The 18,329-nt window shown below is 46.5% G+C and overlaps 1 protein-coding gene across 1 annotated transcript; it reads right to left on the bottom strand.

Annotated features, from left to right (window-relative positions):
- Positions 1-1,482: 1,482 nt before the first annotated feature.
- Positions 1,483-2,472, bottom strand: LOC147700621 (olfactory receptor 5V1-like). Its single transcript, XM_086929143.1, has one exon. It carries the CDS (start codon positions 2,470-2,472, stop codon positions 1,483-1,485), a length of 990 nt encoding a protein of 329 aa, XP_086785269.1.
- Positions 2,473-18,329: the final 15,857 nt, after the last annotated feature.

Consider the following 18,329-nt stretch of genomic DNA (forward strand, 5'->3'; position numbering starts at 1 on the left):
TCTAAGTCTCCTTAGCCAGGTAAAGTCGATCTGGCTGGAGACTCCTGGTAAGGGTCAAGGTCCTTGCTTATGTTCCAAAAGTTTTTGCTCAACACAACCCCTAAGTACCTTTATGCTAAGGTAGTCAGTTTCAGTTTCAGTTTGGAAAGCTTTATTCGATCATTAAAAACAATCATAAAAGCACATAAAAACACAACAGGTTTAACATGACAATAAAATACGGGGACATCAATCATGGGTATGCTATGCTGATCACCTTGCTATGTTGCAACTTAATGTCATGAATTCTTACACTTCTTTCTCAGATCTGGGTTCTGTCCCATGATCTGCCAGTATACTATTTTCACTCCTACACTTTGTCTTGCTTGTTACCTACTTATTTACTATTTAATTATTTCTCTCTTATGTTTCCATTTCACACTTTTATCTTTTCTGCATGTTTTATAAAATTTTCTCTTAATGTGTATTGGTTATCGCCTATTATTATGTCTTTATTGTATTTGCAGACTTGCTATATTCTCTTGTTCATCCTCATGTGTTTCCTATTCTCATGACCAGCACTGTCTTATGAAATGTATCTGCATTGGGTAATCCTGTCAAGCATCAAAAGGTATTGTCTTATCTTTCTAAACTTAATCCTCAATTTTTGTGTGCATGAAACTCACTATAATGCAGACTGATCTCAAAACCTAATAAGATGTTGTTTTCTCCCCAACTATATTGTTCCATATTTCACTGAAACATGCTATACTATCTCAAGAATGTGATAATGATAGTTGCTGAGTTTTGGTTAGTGTTAAATTGGATCAGAACTATTTATTTTTTTAATTTATAAGGTCAGAGAACTCTGACCCCCATACCCCCTTCAAACCAATAGTGATTTAATAACTATCTCATATCTGGATTTTAGTCCCACATTTAAATGTTTTGTGGTTCTCAGCTATAATTCTGTAATTGGAAATGTGCACTGTCCATACATTTGTGGTTGTTGTGTTTTTCTTTCTCGAAATGTTAGTTTACTCTGCCCACAAAAACACTGCTGTTGAACATGATTTACATTATGTTGTTTCTTACCATCACTTCACTAAAATGTCAGAAGTTTCCAAAGTAACATCACACAGCCTTTGACCCTTTGAATGCTGATACCTTTTAACATTGACCTAATATCCCCCACTTAGGAACTGCGCATACTCTTAATTGCTTCTGAGGTGTTAGAGAACTAACAAGGGGGTGAAACTACAGAAAGTGAACACCATTCATTCAACTCTGTTTACTTCTGCATACATCTGTCTTTATGGCTCCTGAGACCAGAGGGTAGTAACAGCAGAGCATGGAGGGCCAAAGTACAAGAGAAGTAGCAGCTGCTACACCTGGCTACCCCAGATTTATGTGCATTATGTCAGTGTTATAAATAATCACTCAAACACCTGGCACTGAGTATTGAAGTGTTCTGTTGTACAGGACTCCATCCACAGTTTACAGTTACATTTTTACCGTAATGTGTTTAAAAGTCTTGCAAACGTTATGGATTGTTGTGATCCTGTTGTCAATACTATTTTTTTTCTTTCTGAGGACATTTGTAAATTCTTTGTTTTTCAGGGTGTATATAATAGGGTTGCACAGTGAAGGAACAGCTGTGTAGAGTAAAGCCAAGATCTTATTTTCTTTTATTGAAACGTTTGATGTTGGTCTCATGTACGTAGAACAAGCAGACCCAAAGAATAAAATAACCACAATGAGGTGGGAACCACTTGTTGAAAAAGTCTTGCGCCTCCCCTCTGTAGACTTCATGTTCAGTATCGCTGAGATGATCTTGACATAGGATGCAACGACAATAATGAAAGGTAACAGTGCAAAAGTACATCCATTTACATAGTTCATTGTCTCAATAATGTGGGTACTGGTGCAAGATAGCTTCATCAGGATAGAGAAGTCACAGAAGAAATGGTTGATGGTGTGGGACTGACAGTAGGAGAGCCTAGAGAGTAGAATAGTGTGCAGAAGTGGGACAAAGAGACCACCAAGCCAACTTCCAGTGGCCAGCTGGATGCACATAGTTTTATTCATGATACTCATGTAATGTAAGGGATGACAGATGGCCACATACCTATCATAGGCCATAGCTGTGAGGATAAGGAATTCTGTCCCCACCAAGAAAATAAAGAAAAATATCTGCAGCAGACATTTGGTGAGAGAAATTAGTGTTCCTCTCTGAAAGAAGTGTATCAGCATATGTGGGTAACTGAGTGAGATGTTAGTTATGTCAATGAAAGCCACGTTTATAAGAAAGAAATACATGGGGGTGTGCAGGTGTGAGCTGGAGTATACTATTGATATGATTAGAAGGTTTGCAATCAGAGTCATCACGTAAATTATTGTAAATGTAATAAAAAGGGGAACTTGCAGCAGTGGAAGATCCGAAAACCCTATAAGCAGGAACTGTTCCTCTGAAGTCAGATTCTCTCCTTCCATTTGTCCAGATTTATTGCGAGTTGAAGGCAGGCTGCAATAAAGCAAAGCAGCAATGTGAATACATCTTTTAACCAGCTGGTTTGACTTGTGATGTTCTGTTTGTGGTGTTCTGCGAAGCTCCTAATTTCATCTTTTGCAAATGTTCAAAGTTTATTGGTTTTCTCAAACATCTCAGCAACAAATATTTTCTCTCGCACAATAATTTTAGTGGGGTTTTATCATTTGTCTTTCAGCGATATGGACAGTATTTGTTGCGGATGTATGTGCCTAAAATTATTAACTCAGCTTAGATTTTCACAGAGAAAAAGGTATAAACTGCTTCATACGCTCTAAAATATGGTATTCTATTATATCAATATATCCACAAAATGTATATTTGGAGTGAATACTGGTGAGGCTCCACCTCACCAGTATTGCATAAAAAGAAGGTACACATGATACCACGAATCATGCTCAGCAGCTGGTACTTGTTCTAGGTACAATACTACTTTCTGTGGTATGTCTTCACTCTTATTTTATTTTGTTTCATCCCTGACACCACGTCTGTGTGTTTCAGTTTGTTTATTTACTTTTCTAAGGAAGACTTTGTTTTATTGATTTTTAAACATATCAACGGTCTCCTCTACTTTTGGGCTTTTTTTGGAGATTTTGACATAGGGCATACCTGATGCAGGTTCACTGATGATGTAATGGTCCTCTCTATCCAATATATTTCAAAGAATAGGCCATTGAAGCTAGTGTGTGGAGGTTGAATATATCCTCCCTGCTGAGAAAGAACGGCTTGTGAATCAGTGTGGTCCAAAAATGGGAACCAATAATGGTATAAGGTGAAAATAAAGCAGGCCCAATGGATGGGACAATATTCAATGCTGGGTGCTGGACTGGAGAAACTCTTCTCTCAAAGGTTTCATTATGCATAAGATAGCAGAGTCCCACGAAGGAAAGCACAATATCAAAGGCAACCTAGTTTCAGCCATCAATCTATTTATGTCTGGGTTTTATCTTAATTATCTCAAGAAAACTTACTATCAAACTTCATATTGAAAAGTTCCAAAGACAAGATGTAGCTTCTACAAACCAGGCAGAAGAGACTCCAATTTTAGCAAGTCTCCAAAGGCCACTTTAATTGACAATGTATTTCTCCAATATTTTCAAACTGCATAGCAGTAGCTATTAATGCCAAGAATCTGGCTTGCCAGGAGGGGAGTGATATTTATCTCAAACAATATATTTGAAAGCTGAAGGAATGTGAGTTCATTAGGAGCAATGAATAGCAAAGCATCATTTATGGTTATTGCCAAAAAGGGGCTTAATGTGCGGATATTTGTACTTTCTTCAGCAACATCCACATGTTGCATTATTTACCTTATATCTCCCCCTAGTATTAAGTATGGGGGAAATTTGCGAATTCGCGCAAATTCGCGGTCCGCATAATCCGCAAATTTGCAGATTTTTTTTTGCCTGTTCACGGGGCGCTTTGCGTGTTCGCTGTTTTTTTGACTCCTAACTTACCCATGCGGTCGTACATGGGCGTGGCCATCTTGTTTTCAGTGTTTGCGTTGCGTATTTCCGTTTCCGGGCACCAGTTGCATGCTCGTGTTGTGCATTTCCTACGTGTGGGCCGCAATTGCGTGTTTGCGTCCGTTTTTGCGTGCTCACGGGGGAAATATCACGCAAACTTACCCACGCGGTCGCAATGGGCATGCCCATCTAGTTTTTCATTCATTGCTATGGTTCTGGGCATGCTTTTTCAATCCTCCCTTAATCTTTGCAATCCTTTGTTTCTTTGAACTTTTCTTTGATCTTTTTTTACTCATTATCTATCCCTCTATTTTTCTACATCTATATTTTGTGTTTTTTTCAACTTTTGGTCACTTTAAAAACTACTTTTTTTAACTCTTTTATTTTATTCACTTTTTCCCTATTCTTTCCTATTTTTTATTTTCATTTCCTGTCCAGGACCATGACAAAGGGAGCCGGGAAGAACCTGAAGGGGAAGGGTCCCGCACCCCGTACCTGGCTCCCATGCGGGCGCTTAAGGGGGGAGGCAGTAACAGCCCGGGAGATCTTCAGCGCTGAGGAGGTGGCCGCACTGGTTTTCTTTGTCCAGCGCCACCTCCCCAAGACCGTTGGGACAGGCGGCAGGCCCGGTACTTGGTACGGGCTCCGGGGGCAGGTGTGCCGGGCCATGTATCGGGAGTCTGGGGTCCGGCACAGCTACAACCAAGCGAGGCACCGGTGGTCCGAAATCCTGGACCGGGAACAAGACCTGCTCTATCTGCTAGGCATCGAGATCCCTGGGCTTGGTGAGTAGTAGTAGCTATTTAATCACTACTTTGTTTTCTCCTGCTCTGTGCTATGATATTGCAAATGTTTGTTTTTTCTGAAGAGCAAGAATGCTGCCGATTACATTACAGGTAAATTAAGTTTCAAAATCTTCTGTGATTGCAGGTGCTCGCCTGCTCACTGGCGGTGCTAATACGCTTACTTGTTTTCAATTTTGTGCTCATTTGGCCTGAGTGATTATTTATGAGTGTACTTTACAGTACTGTGTAATGCTAGACACTAGAGATTACATTGCAGGTAAATTATGTTTCAAAAGCTTCTGTGATTGCAGGTGCTCGCCTGCTCACTGGCGGTGCTACTATGCTTACTTGTTTTCAATTTTGTGCTCATTTGGCCTGGGTGATGATTATGTATCAGTGTACTTTACAGAACTGCGTAATGCTAGACACTAGAGACTCAAGTCCAGTCCTTCCTTTGTACTCCTGCCACTAAGAAGAGATAGTGATGGTGGATTGATAGTTTGAGTATATTATGACTGGTTATTTAGTAGGAAACTTTTTAGTGCTCTGCAAACATGACGGACTGTGTCTGTCACTTCGCATGCTGCGGAGGGATGCCTGCTAATCCTAGTAGAACCTTTTTGTATTTGGTTTAGTGAGTTACATAACTTTCCAAGTAGATAGGTAAATAAATTTAGTGGAAAATATTGTGTTATTGTTTTTTTGAAATGTTTGATTTGGTTGACAACAATCATCCATGTTTGTGTCTTTCTTTCATGTTGTACTTCAGTTTCCCCCAGGGGCAAGAGGACACAGGAGGTAGCGGCGCCGGCGGAACCGGAACAACAACAGGAAGGCCAGTATAGGTCTGCCGAGGGCTCCTCTGCTGGCCCCAGTAAGTTTTCTTGTTAATATTGATAATTATACTTCCCTATCTTTTACAGCACATATTTTTCCCAAACATTCCTCATGATTCAATTTTTCCTAAATCGTGTTTGATCTTCTTGTAGACTGTTTCTAAATTCTTATCCTGCCTCTACTATGACTCTCTGTGGTACTACTAGTTAATTATTAGTCTATCTGTGTAGCTAGGTAAGCTTGCATAGTTGGCAAAAGGTGTTAAACAAAGCTCCTATTCTATTCAGCAATAGCTCTATGCACTGAGTGCAGTCCTCTGGGTTGTCCATTATGTCTATTGAAGTCTTCTAAATGTTTATACTTTGACTATTCCCATCAATAAAATGTCAATGGCCACCAAGCATAAGATACTAGTTTACTTTTTCATTGGATAGGAGGACAATCCATACTACTACTGTTGCAGGGACTGTTCTGCACAAACAGAACTATGGACAAGAAATAGGGCATTGGTTATAAATTATAATAGGCGCAGTTAGACTTTGCACATACCTCAGTCATAACAGAAGTTAAACCCCCAATCTCCTTACTGACTAGTTAGTGTGTCAGAGTCATCATTTAGCTCCAGAATGCAGCGATGATCCCCAATGATTATACAACCCAGAACATAAGACTAGGGAGTCAGCGTCCCGACCTCTCAGAGACACGGACTCATGCTTGCAAATTGCAACATGAAAGAAACACACAAACATGGATGATTGTTGTCAACCAAATCAAACATTTCAAAAAAACAATAACACATTATTTTGCACTAAATTTATTTACCTATCTACTTGGAAAGTTATGTAACTCACTAAACCAAATACAAAAAGGTTCTACTAGGATTAGCAGGCATCCCTCCGCAGCATGCGAAGTGACAGACACAGTCCGTCATGTTTGCAGAGCACTAAAAAGTTTCCTACTAAATAACCAGTCATAATATACTTGCAAATTGCAAACCCTTTCGCTCACTCACTCATGACCGAAAACCACAGAGTCTATGTAAGTTTTAAAGCTTTATTAAAAGTAAAACAAGTAGCTATGTGTGTACTCTGTAAAAATATAAATTGTGCATAAAAACATTTATTACAATCAATGTCATATAACAAACGGTGAACGACTGAAAAGTTGATGATTTCACACATTAATTGTGGGAGAGCCCTCACCTAGTTGGAACTTAAAGTCTTGGTGGGGATGAATCGTTGACGACTCCGACCAACATGTTATGATGATGATCTTGCTCCTGTTCGTAGATGGCAAGCTTCTGTCTGTTATGAGAAAAATGGTGCGTGTTAAAAAGCAAGCATTCATCAGTTGTGCCAAAAAGTGTAGCATCACATGTTATGGCTAAGCATAAATAATAAACAACCTTCCCTGAAGAAAGGGAAATTTGTGGTTTAGACTAGAGAGTCACAAATTATTAAATTTGTTTATGTAGTACTTGTAACATTTTTTCATTCCTAGACAAAATAGGGAGTGGTGTATATGGCATCTAAAAATATTAAATGTATTTTATAGGCGTAACACCATCGGCACAGCCAACCACCAGTGCCGGGGCCAGCGCGGAGGTGGGCACTCCAGGGGTGGATGCAGTGCCACAGCCAACAGGAACTGCTGTGGGGGAGGCCACGGTAATGGCAGACAGTGGTAAGCTTTTATCTTACTTACTTATTGAGATTGCAGACTGCAGAGTGGGCTCTCTGCAGCAGTGTATATGTTGTACAGTACAAATACACTTTACTGTTAAGAAGACTTACAAATTTAGAACTAAGTTTTTGTCAACCAGGTAGAAGACATTCACCCTTGACTTCTCATTAGCAATAGCATTAGCGGCGGGAGTTGATGAGTAATCAATGGCCTCCTCTAAATTTGACTTCAACTCAGCTGTGGAAGTTTTATCGAGAAGCCAAGTCAGATCAGAGATGAACTTGATGGATGGGATGAACGAAAAGGGAAAGAAGGGTGTAAGGAAGGACGAGCGAGTTAAAAGTAATGACTGGCAAAGAATGATACGTGTTTTTGAATGCTGCCCGAGGTGGCTGGGAATATGATTCATGGCCAGTTGAAGGCTGAAGCAAGGATGGGTGGAAGGAGAAAGGAAAGAGGACTGCCTGGGTGGGTGAAACAGAAGCTGTATGTGTGCACAATATATCCTTTGGTTCAAATTCAAATGCAAGTCAAGCACGGATGCATGGCTGGCAGTCTCCAAAATAAAATAAAAAGGTCGTTTTTCCATGAGAAAAAGTAAGGTTTGTCCAGTTGAGACATTAAGAAGAATGATTGACATTTACTTTGAATGGATGGAGTTATCCAATCCGCTTCCGACAATATTATGTTATGTTATGTTATTTATTTTTGTAGAGCGCACGGTTACCCGAGGGTGTCCTGGCGCTAGGTGCTGACTGCCTGAAAAGCAGAAGAGTTTTATTGAGAGAAGAGCAGAGTTTTCAAACCCTTATGAAAAGACAGAAGGTCCGTGGCATTCCTAAGCATGAACGGCAGGTCATTCCAGGCTCTAGATGCACAGACAATAAAACCTCGGCCTCCCCAGTTGTTTTTTTTAAAGGAGGCCACTTGTACTTGCTTAGCACTTGAAGATCTTAGGTTCCTGCCTGGAATATAACATTGTAGCTTGCGCCTAAGGAACTCTGGACCAATTCCATTTACTGCTTTAAAGACAGTAAAAAGAGCTTTGAAGCGAGTTCTGAGTCTCACTGGAAGCCAGTGTAGTTTTTTTAATTTGCTTCTAACGGAAAAAAACTTAGTAGTCTCAGTCAGCAGTCTTGCAGCTGCATTCTGGACCAGTTGAAGTCTGTTCAGATGTTGTTCTTGAGCATTAAGGAACAGGCAATTACAATAGTCCAGGCATGACAGTATAAGAGCTGTCACTACTGTCCTAAGATTATTCTTAGTAAGGAAAGCCTTGATTTTCCTAATTACCCTAAGGACCATAAAGCAGGCTGAGGACACCATGCTCACCTGGTCTCCCATAGAGAGCCTAGTGTCCACCAGGAATCCCAAGTTCTTAGCTTTCCTTAACAGGTTCAGGGCATTTACCAAGGTCCTCAGGCCACCACTCTGGGGTCCAGACCAGGGGATTGTTCTCAAATTTCAAGACCTCTGTCTTAGAGGAATTTAATTTAAGGCAGTTAGCAGACATCCAGGTTGATATTGCCCTCATATAATCATACAAACGGGACCCTTTCTCCATTTCAGCTCCCTCTGTCAGTAAGTGTCATCTGCGTAGGAGGTGAGCTGAAAGCCAAAGGATCTAACTACTTCCGCCAGTGGTGCCACGTAAATATTAAATAAGGTTGGACTGAGTGATGAACCTTGTGGCACCCCACATGGAAGTATAAAAGGTTCAGTGGCCATCCCATCAAGAACAACAGTCTTCAACCTATTAGATAGGAAGGATTGTATGAGCTTCCATGCAGACCCTTTGACACCAACTTCCGATAACCGGTTCATCAATATTTCGTGATGAACTGTGTTGAAAGCCGTGGATAGATCCAACAGGACGAGAACCGCCTGTCCTCCTCTATCCACAGCTTCTTGAATTTCCTCAGTAGATTTTAACAGAGCCAACTTGGTGCTGTGGTAGGCTCTGAAGCCATATTGTGTTATATCCAAAGAGTTGTTGAAATGGATAAAATCACTGAGTTGGGAATTCATAACCTTTTCCAGTATCTTTGCCGGAAAAGGGAGCCTGGAAATTGGTCTGTAATTATTGGGGTCCTTAGGGTCCAAGTTATTCTTCTTTAGAAGGGGAAGAACAGATGCCTTTTTCCATACATTTGGGAATATACCTGCTTTCATAATAGCATTCAGTAGTGGAGTTAATGCTGTGCTTAGAGTTTCGTGGGAATTTGTTTTATTATTCGTACGGGACAAGGGTCGCTAGGTGCCCCGGATTTAATCGTGTTAAGTGTTTTGAGCGTGTCTTTCCTCTCCAAAGGAGTAAACATATTGAATGACACTAGGGGTCCACAGTTTCCTGTACCTATTGCTTTAGTGCTGGTTTGCTTTTTTGTAGCAGTCTCGGAGAAAGATAAAAAAAAATGTATCGATTTTTTGTTTAAAAAAGCCTGCTATTTCATTACAAAATTCAGAATGGGCATGACTTTTAGCGGTAGTAGGGGTAGATAATTTAATAATCGTTTAAAAAAATTCTTTAACATCAGATTTAGCCAGCTCAATTTGTCTTTAGTAGTACTCCTTCTTTACTGCTAGCAATAGATGTTTATAGTCTGTGATGCAAATTTTATATTTTGTCTTGGCCTCTTCATTGTAATATTTACGCCATGCCCTTTCAGCTTGTTTACACGTCAGCTTCTTGGCTTTAAGTTCATCTGAGTACCAAGAGGCAGTAGGTAAGGCTTGTTTGGGGATCCACTTTTTTATAGGAATTAGTGCATCACTGGCCTTAATTAGCCAATCATTATACATCTCCGTTGCCACTTCCACATCGGGAGGGGGGTTCACCAATGAGGGAAGGAGAAAATGTTCAAAGTTCACAATGTCTAACTTTGCCCAGGCCCTAGTAGCAATCTCTTGAATAGGTTTTGTAGTGATTGAGTGAACCCAATAGTTATTCAGTTCGAACTGAATGGCACAGTGATCTGACCAAGGAATCAGGACACCTGAAATATTCCCTATATCCTCGTTATTAGAGAAAATACCATCCAGTGTATGGCCTTTTTCATGCATGGAAGGCTCCAACAATTGTGTGAGGCCTCCAGCCTCCATGATTTGTTCTAACCGAATCGTGTCGGGATTAGTGGACTCTTCAAGGTAGAAATTAAAATTGCCCAACACAAAATAGGATTCTATACTCATTCCTTCTTCTAATAATGACCCCACCGAGTCTAAAAACCCACTTTTAGATCCTGGTGGACGATATACTAAAATACCCCTAAGAGTTCTGCGATTAGGCGTGGCTTGGATGCCGATGGCGATGGTCGCCTGAGAGCTCGGCTCCGAGACTGAGCCCACATTTATCCTGAATTCCGAGGGTTTTGGGGCGCCCCCTCCCCACAAATCAGAGATCGAGTTGAGGCCGACTTGGTGAGGCACCTTAGTGACCCCGAAAATTGATGATTCTGATCGAAAAGTGAAGATGGCGCCCGGGCCTTCTCGATAGACTTGCCGAGACCCTCGGCCCGGAAGAGCCTGCCAACTTTGCGTGTGCCTTCACCACACATTATCTCTCGGAGAGACGAATATCCATCCGACGACCTGGGAGTGTCCGGACACCATAGACATCCCTGGAGGGTTCATAGTCGTTTTTTCGGCGCCGGATGATTCCCGGCGGCCGGAGGTCTTGGCCAGGAGAGTGGAGCCACCCGAGACGATCAGCCGTACTCCGCTGAGATCCTGTAATCGCCTGGCCCCGAGGAACTTAATAGGCGACACTACAATGTGGCCCTGCGGAAGACCCGGCTGTATTGGTGACCACAATTCGCAGTGGTCGCCCCCACTTCCCCCCTGGTGGCCTCCGGGGGACTCGGCGGTGGTTCATCCCGAGAAATCGGCGTAGTGGCAGAAATCTGCGCCACTGCATCGGGGACATTTGAAGGCCCACTCCACCGCGGCCGCTCACCGGGTGAGCAACAGCCGACGCCCATATCTGATGGGTCGCCTGCCGAGCTTCCCACTGCAGGGCGCGTCCGCCATGGGGAAGCCAAGGGGACCTAAGGGGACCACTCCGGCCGCCTCGGACACCGAGGCACCGGATAAGGACGATCGACATGATCCGGAGAGTTCTGGAGGTCCTCATCTACAGCAACAGTTCGATAGGATCCTGGAGGCGATCGCAGATACGCGGTCGGCCCTACAACAAGACATCGCCCAGGTTGCGACAAGTCTGGGCCTCCTCAGGGCGGACCATGGTAAACTCTCGGACAGAGTCAAAGAGGTGGAGAGCTCGGTGAAGGTCCTGGAGCCGGCCCAAAAGACTCTGGCTGCTGCGATGAAGGATGCCCTGACCCGGATCGGTGACTTGGAACGACGGGCGGAGGATGCTGAAGGGCGTAACAGGAGGAACAATATTCGCGTAGTGGGCCTACCGGAAAAAATCGAGAATGGAGACATGGTGGCCTATTTGGAATCTTGGCTCCGAACTGTGGTGGCACCGGAGGGTCTGTCCTCCTTCTATACCCTGGAGCGTGCACACAGGGTGCCGGCCAGACCGCCTCAACAAGGCCGCTCCCCGCGCCCGGTGGTGGCGCGTTTATTGCATTTCCGTGACAGAGATCTGCTCCTCAATGCCGCCAGACACAATGGCCCATACCAGGTAGAGAACAGCCAAGTGAACATTTTCCCGGACTATACCTATGAAACTCAACGTAAACGGACCTCCTTCCTAGCGGTCAAACGTGAGTTGCGGAGCGAGGGTATACAATACTCTCTCCTCTTTCCAGCGAGGCTCCGCGTCATACTTGATGACACGACCCAATTTTTTGAAACCCCGGAGGACGTTTGTGCTTGGCTTGAACTGTACAGGGCTGGCAAAGATGGCTTCAGATCCTCATTCCAGGCGTCGTCGGAGTCCGGACAACAACGGCGATCCAAAAGACTTCGGAGCCGCCGCGGTAAACCGGGCAAGCCCTCGACGGTAGAGACTTTGGCCGAGCGACGAGGAGTGCTGGAGATGGTGTCCAACTTGTCTGGCACCCAGGGCGGTCCCATCGTTGAAGAATCGGAACCTGGCGGAGAGGGGGCCCACTCGGACACTGAGGACTCAGAGACTGACAGTGTTAATTTACCAGTGGTTACACCGGACTCGGCTGAGGGCATGCTGGATGGGCAGGGATGAACTCGGGTGAGCTGATTCCATTTGGGTGGGGGAATGTCGCGGGAGGTGTGGAGGTGGTAGGAGTTGCTGCTGGACCGTGAATCACTGATGGGGTTGGGGGGCCTTGCTCTGCCTGATACTTATGATTTGGTGCTCGGTCTAGTCTCGGTAGCCCGAGACTCGGTGGCCCGTTCCTGGCGCCCGGCCCGCACTCGGCCCTTAAGGCATACCTATGGTGACTACCGTACGATTAGTTGGGGGAAGGGAGTTTACTGAGGGTGCAGTTTGGATGGGAACTGGATGGTGCTGTTTGGGTCCTATTCTGGGGTGGGTGGGAGGGGGTTTGTTTCAAAGGGAAGTTTTGTTGTTGCTGGGGGGGTTGGCCGCCATTGGTGTTGTATCGAAAACTGAACGTATTTTGACTGAGCGTTGTTGGGGGAACCTGGATGTGACAATATGGGACAGTGGCTGAGATCACTAATGTGAAATGCATCACTTGGAATGTGCGGGGCCTTCACACTATGTCCAGACGACAAAAAATTCACGCTTATCTAGTGCGTAGAGGGGTGCAAATAGCGTTGCTGCAGGAGACACACCTTACTAAGGCGGAAGGGGCGGCGCTACAGCGTAGATGGAGAGGGCAGGTTTACTACACCACATATTCAGCTTATGCGAGAGGGGTGTTGATATGGGTAAGAGCTGGGACACCCCTGCAGATTTTCAAATCTGTGGTGGATCCCGAGGGTCGCTACGTGGCCATTTCTGGCACATTAGGGGGTAGGGCACTGAATATTTGTTGCATTTATGCGCCTAACGTGGACCAGCTCGCCTTCCTGTCCGGGCTGTCGGGCTCTTTGTCCCATTTCCTGTCGGGGACCCTCCTGCTGGGAGGGGATTTTAATTCGGTGGTGGATGTCGACATCGATCGTTCGCACCCCCCCCTTCCGGGCTCCCCGGTCCGACGAATAGCTAAAGGCAGGAAGGAATGGCAGGCTCAATGGGGGCTGACAGACATTTGGCGTGCACAGCACCCCTATACTAGAGATTATTCGTACTTTTCTGGTATGCACGAATTACATGTGAGACTGGATGGGTTTCTGGGATCGGCGGAATTGGTGTCCGCGACCGTGTGATCTGAATATTTGGCTAGGACCATCTCGGATCACAACCCCCTATTAGCGGATTTCAGTTGGTTTCCTGGGGTCCCCAGCGTACCTACTTGGAAACTGCGCCCCGAGTTATTAGAAGATATAGTCTTCAAGGCGGACCTAGAGGATAAAATAACTGATTATTTTGCGACTAATGGGGGCACTGCTGGGTCGAGGGCCTCGGAGTGGGACGCTTTCTAGGTGGTGATCAGGGGCTATTGTATATCCAAGAAAGTGGGAATGCTTCGTGTCATCCTTGATGACCTGGCCAACGCGGACCGGAAGCTCCGCGAGATGGAGCTTCGCCGCCCCGGCCACCCAGAACTTCAAGAACGTACTGCTGCAGCGAGAGAGGCAGTGGCGGCGGAGGTCGAACGATTGCGATGTTTCCATTATAAGGCCTATGTTACCAGATCGCTCACCGAAGGAGACAAGTCGGGCGCGCTCTTGGCTTGGTTGGCCAATCCCACGCGCCGGACTTCCCCGACGGTGTCCATGCGCACCGCGGAGGGACTTGAGGTGCATACCCAACCGGAGATACTCGATTGCTACTTGCGCTACTATGAACGGCTGTACCGTAGTAGGCTGACCCGTGATCCTACCCTGATCGACGATTATTTACAATCCTTAGAGATTCCCGCACTGGAACCTGACATAGCGAAGGCCCTGGGCACCGATAATGAGATTGGGGAAATCCGTAGCGCCATAAAAGGGATGTCGAGAAACAAGACCCCGGGCCTCGATGGGCTCCCGGTCGAATTTTATTCCACCTACGTAGATCTATTGGCACCCCGACTATTAATAGTCTACAAGGAAGCAAAGCGTTTGGGGCGCCTCCCCGGCTCGATGTGCGAAGCCTTGGTGGTCCCCCTCCTCAAACCTGGTAGGGAGTCCGGTGACCCGGCGTCCTATCGACCGTTATCAATGCTAACGGTAGATTATAAGATCCTGAGCAGTATATTGGCATCGAGGCTGCTGGGGCACATGCGCTCCTTGGTTCATGAGGACCAGGCAGGATTTATCCCTAAACGCAATACCACCATGAATATTCGTCGCTTATTCCGTCTGCTGGAGGAACCACAAACGGAGGTCTTTTGCCCCTTGGTCCTATCGGTTGATTTGGAAAAAGCCTTCGACAGCCTAGAATGGGAATATTTGCGTAGAGTACTACTGCGGTTCGGTCTGGGAGAGGGATTTGTCAGATGGACCATGGTGCTTTATGACTCGGCGTCGGCCAGGGTGAGGGCGGGCCCGCTGGTCTCTCAGCAATACCCAGTGGAGCGAGGCACGAGACAGGGTTGCTCGTTATCCCCCCTGCTCTTTGCGCTCGCGGTGGAACCACTAGCGTTATCGGTCCGGACCGGAGCTTATTTCGGCGGATTACGGACCTTAACTGGACAGCAGTATATCTCTCTGTATGCCGATGACCTGCTGCACTTTCTTGAGGATTCGGGTAACGCTCTGGATGGGGCCGAGGAGGCTCTCACGACCTTCGGGGAGATCTCGGGCCTCAAGGTGAATTGGGCCAAGACTTGCCTATTTCCGGTTCGGAAGGGAGAGCCTAGACCCGACACCACTAGAGAGATCAGATGGGAACCTAGCTGCCTCAAATACCTGGGGGTATATGTATACCATGACACCGCCGATCTTCTGGACGGCAATATAGCCCGCTGTATTCGTGCACTGCGAGGCAGTATGATTTCTGGGCCACCCTGCCGCTTTCGGTAGCTGGGCGAATAGCACTGTTGAAAATGATGGCACTACCCCGGCTAATTTATTATTTTAGAGCGCTCCCAATTTGGGTTCCGCCGGCCACCTTCCGGCTCCTGAGATCCATGGTGGTAGGGTTCCTCTGGGGGTCGGGCCGCCGAAGGGTGGCACTCAAGACCCTGATGAGACCAAAATCGGAGGGCGGCCTAGCTGTGCCGGATTTTGAAAAATACTATTTAGCAGCCCAACTGCAAACCTTCACCCAGGAAGTAGCGAGAGAGTTCCGAGGCCCGGAGGAAGGGAGAGGCAGGGGAATGCCCAGACACGTTATTTCCTATGTTGCATTGCGCCAGCGCTTAGCTCTGCAAGACCTTACGCTCGAGGAACGGACTATACGGCTGTGCTGGAATCGCGCCCACGCCCGGGGGGAGCTGAAACTCCCATATGCTCCGGAGATTCCATTGGGGATGTTAACGGCCTTGTCACACGGTGGTGACTGGTCGCGCTTAAGGCATTGGGAGGATGCAGGGTTGCAGTTAGTGGGAGATCTTTATGAAGATGGAGTGTTGTTACCCTTCCTGGAGATACTGGACCGATTTGACGTTCCCCGAGGCGACTTCCTACTTCATACTGCTGTAATTAGGGCAATTCAGATGCACTGGAAGAAGGGTATGGAGGAGCCACCAACGTCATCGGTGTGCCAATATGTTATGATGTCCGCGGGGACGGTCAAGGCGGTCACGTGCTTATATAATAGATTAATTAATGAGGGTCTGCCCCCGCTTGCCGTACTGCGGAACCGCTGGGAAATCGACATAGGGAAGGATATACCCGAAACGATGTGGGCGCAGCTGATGCGTCGAGCCTGGAAAGGCACACGCCACGCCCGGTTTCAATTGGTTCATTTTTATGTACTTCATAGGGCCTATCTGACTCCGGCGAAAATCCAACAATACTTCGCCACGGACACGACGGCCTGTCCCAGATTCCAAACACCTGCGGCGGACCTCATACACATGCTTTGGTCCTGCCCAGCGCTGTCCTCCTACTGGCTCCTGATAGAGGACACCCTTAATGGGGTCACTTGGAGAGCCTTGACTTTCGACGCAGCGGTGGGGATCCTACACTGGTTCCCTCATACCCCTAAAAATAAAGTTTCTAGTAAATGTATTGACCTAGGGCTTATCCTCGCAAAAAGGGAGATAACCAGGCATTGGAAGGCAAGAGCTGGTCCAACGGGAGCTAAATGGCACAACGAACTCCTGAAGTGGGCCACGGGGGAGAGCACCCTGAGATACCAGCTGGCGGGGCGACAGCAGAATGAGAGGGCGCTAGAAGCTGCATTGGAATGGGAGACGTTAGTGCAGGCCCTGCGAGATTATAGCGCTTCCAGCGATTCCGAGAGTGATGACGCAGCACAACCTGAGTCCCATTAGGTCCCCATAACACTGATCTCTACACATTCCATTACGCTTCCTTCCCACAAGCTCTTTTTACACATACACCAAGCTGATGGCGGGGCTGGGTGGGGGGAGGGGATGGGCTGAGTGGGTGTTGGGGGAGTTTTTCTTTTAGGATGATTTAGAAAAGCAGATGAAGATCGCCCGTTTATCCAGATCAACCTCAGCAGTATGCAGGATCCCCATATGCGGCTGTATAGTAGACGCCGCCCGACCCTCGGGTTGTGGGCTGAATGGCTGTGTACACAAGTTGTTTCTTCACGGAGGATCGGTTGCTTTTCTTTTTCACTATAACTATTTCGCTGATCTGTCATGTAACTTTGGCTAATACCTGCAATAAAAATATATTTAAAAAAAAAGAGTTCTGCGATTATCAGCGTAAATATTAAACGCTAAGGCCTCACAACTCAGATTTGAGACAGGAACCGAGGTCAGTGTGAGAGATTTGTGGTAGATAATTGCCAGTCGTCCTCCTTTTTTCACAGGCCGATCAAGGGTAAAGCAGTGATACCCAGGCAGAGTAGCCTTGACCAGGTCTGGACCAGAAGAATTATCGGTCCATATCTCTGTGAGAAAAGCCACTTTAGCTTTGGATTCCTCAAGTAATAATGCACACTCTGCACTGTGCTTGACCAGAGATCTGGGGGCCCATTATGATGTCGGGCGGATTGCCCCCGCCAGGCTGGCGGTAGCCACCGCCAGCCTGGTGGGGGCAATCCGCCCGACATCCACACTCGTTTCCCCCCCCACCATATTAATATGGTAGGGGGGGACCTCGGCGGACGGAAAGACCGTCCGCCGCTTTTCCGCCCCGGTCGCCTTGCGGCCGGGGCGGAAAAGGTTTAATATGGTGGCGGTGTCTATCAGACACCGCCAGCCATATTATGATGGTTTTGTTTAGGTGCCTTTCCGCGGCAAGGCATGCGGTCTTCACTTTGAGGGCCCCCTGCGGGCCCCCAGAGTGAAGTATAGGTATGGGGTGAACACGGGGGGTACCTGTGTTACCCCCCTTTATTTGCATTAACAAAGCGGCAGGCACCGCGCGGTGCCTGCCGCTTTGTTAATGCAAATGCTGAAATGCATTTTTAGCATTGTGGCAGGCGGTGCAGAGAGCACCGCCCGCCACAATGCTAAAAATGCAGGATGTGCCAGCCACTGTGGCGGGCACATCCTAATACCCCCCACGGGACACCGCCCTTATGGCGGGCGGTCCCGAATTCCGACAGGTTGGCGGGTGGACAAATGCCGCCCGTCATCCTAATGACCCCCCTGGTGTTCAACAGGATACATTTTAAAGAATCCCTATCGATATCAACCAGGTTTTTAGTTTCAGAAATAACTTCCTGTGAAATGGGAAGGTTTAAGATGGTCGGGAGGTATCTGTAACAACTACCACAAAGGGAGCTCTTTTGAATGGCACACAGTGTCAGGGGACAGTTGAAAGCAGCATACAGTATCCTTAGCTGGGTCTAGGTTGAGGAGTTCCTCCCTTGAGTAGCTTACACCACTAAACAGTACCGGACCAGGGGGACAGGCCCTGCGCCCGGCCAGAGCGCGGACGGGC

Source organism: Lissotriton vulgaris, chromosome 7 (assembly GCF_964263255.1).
Source record: "Lissotriton vulgaris chromosome 7, aLisVul1.2, whole genome shotgun sequence".
Classification (NCBI taxonomy): domain Eukaryota; kingdom Metazoa; phylum Chordata; class Amphibia; order Caudata; family Salamandridae; genus Lissotriton; species Lissotriton vulgaris.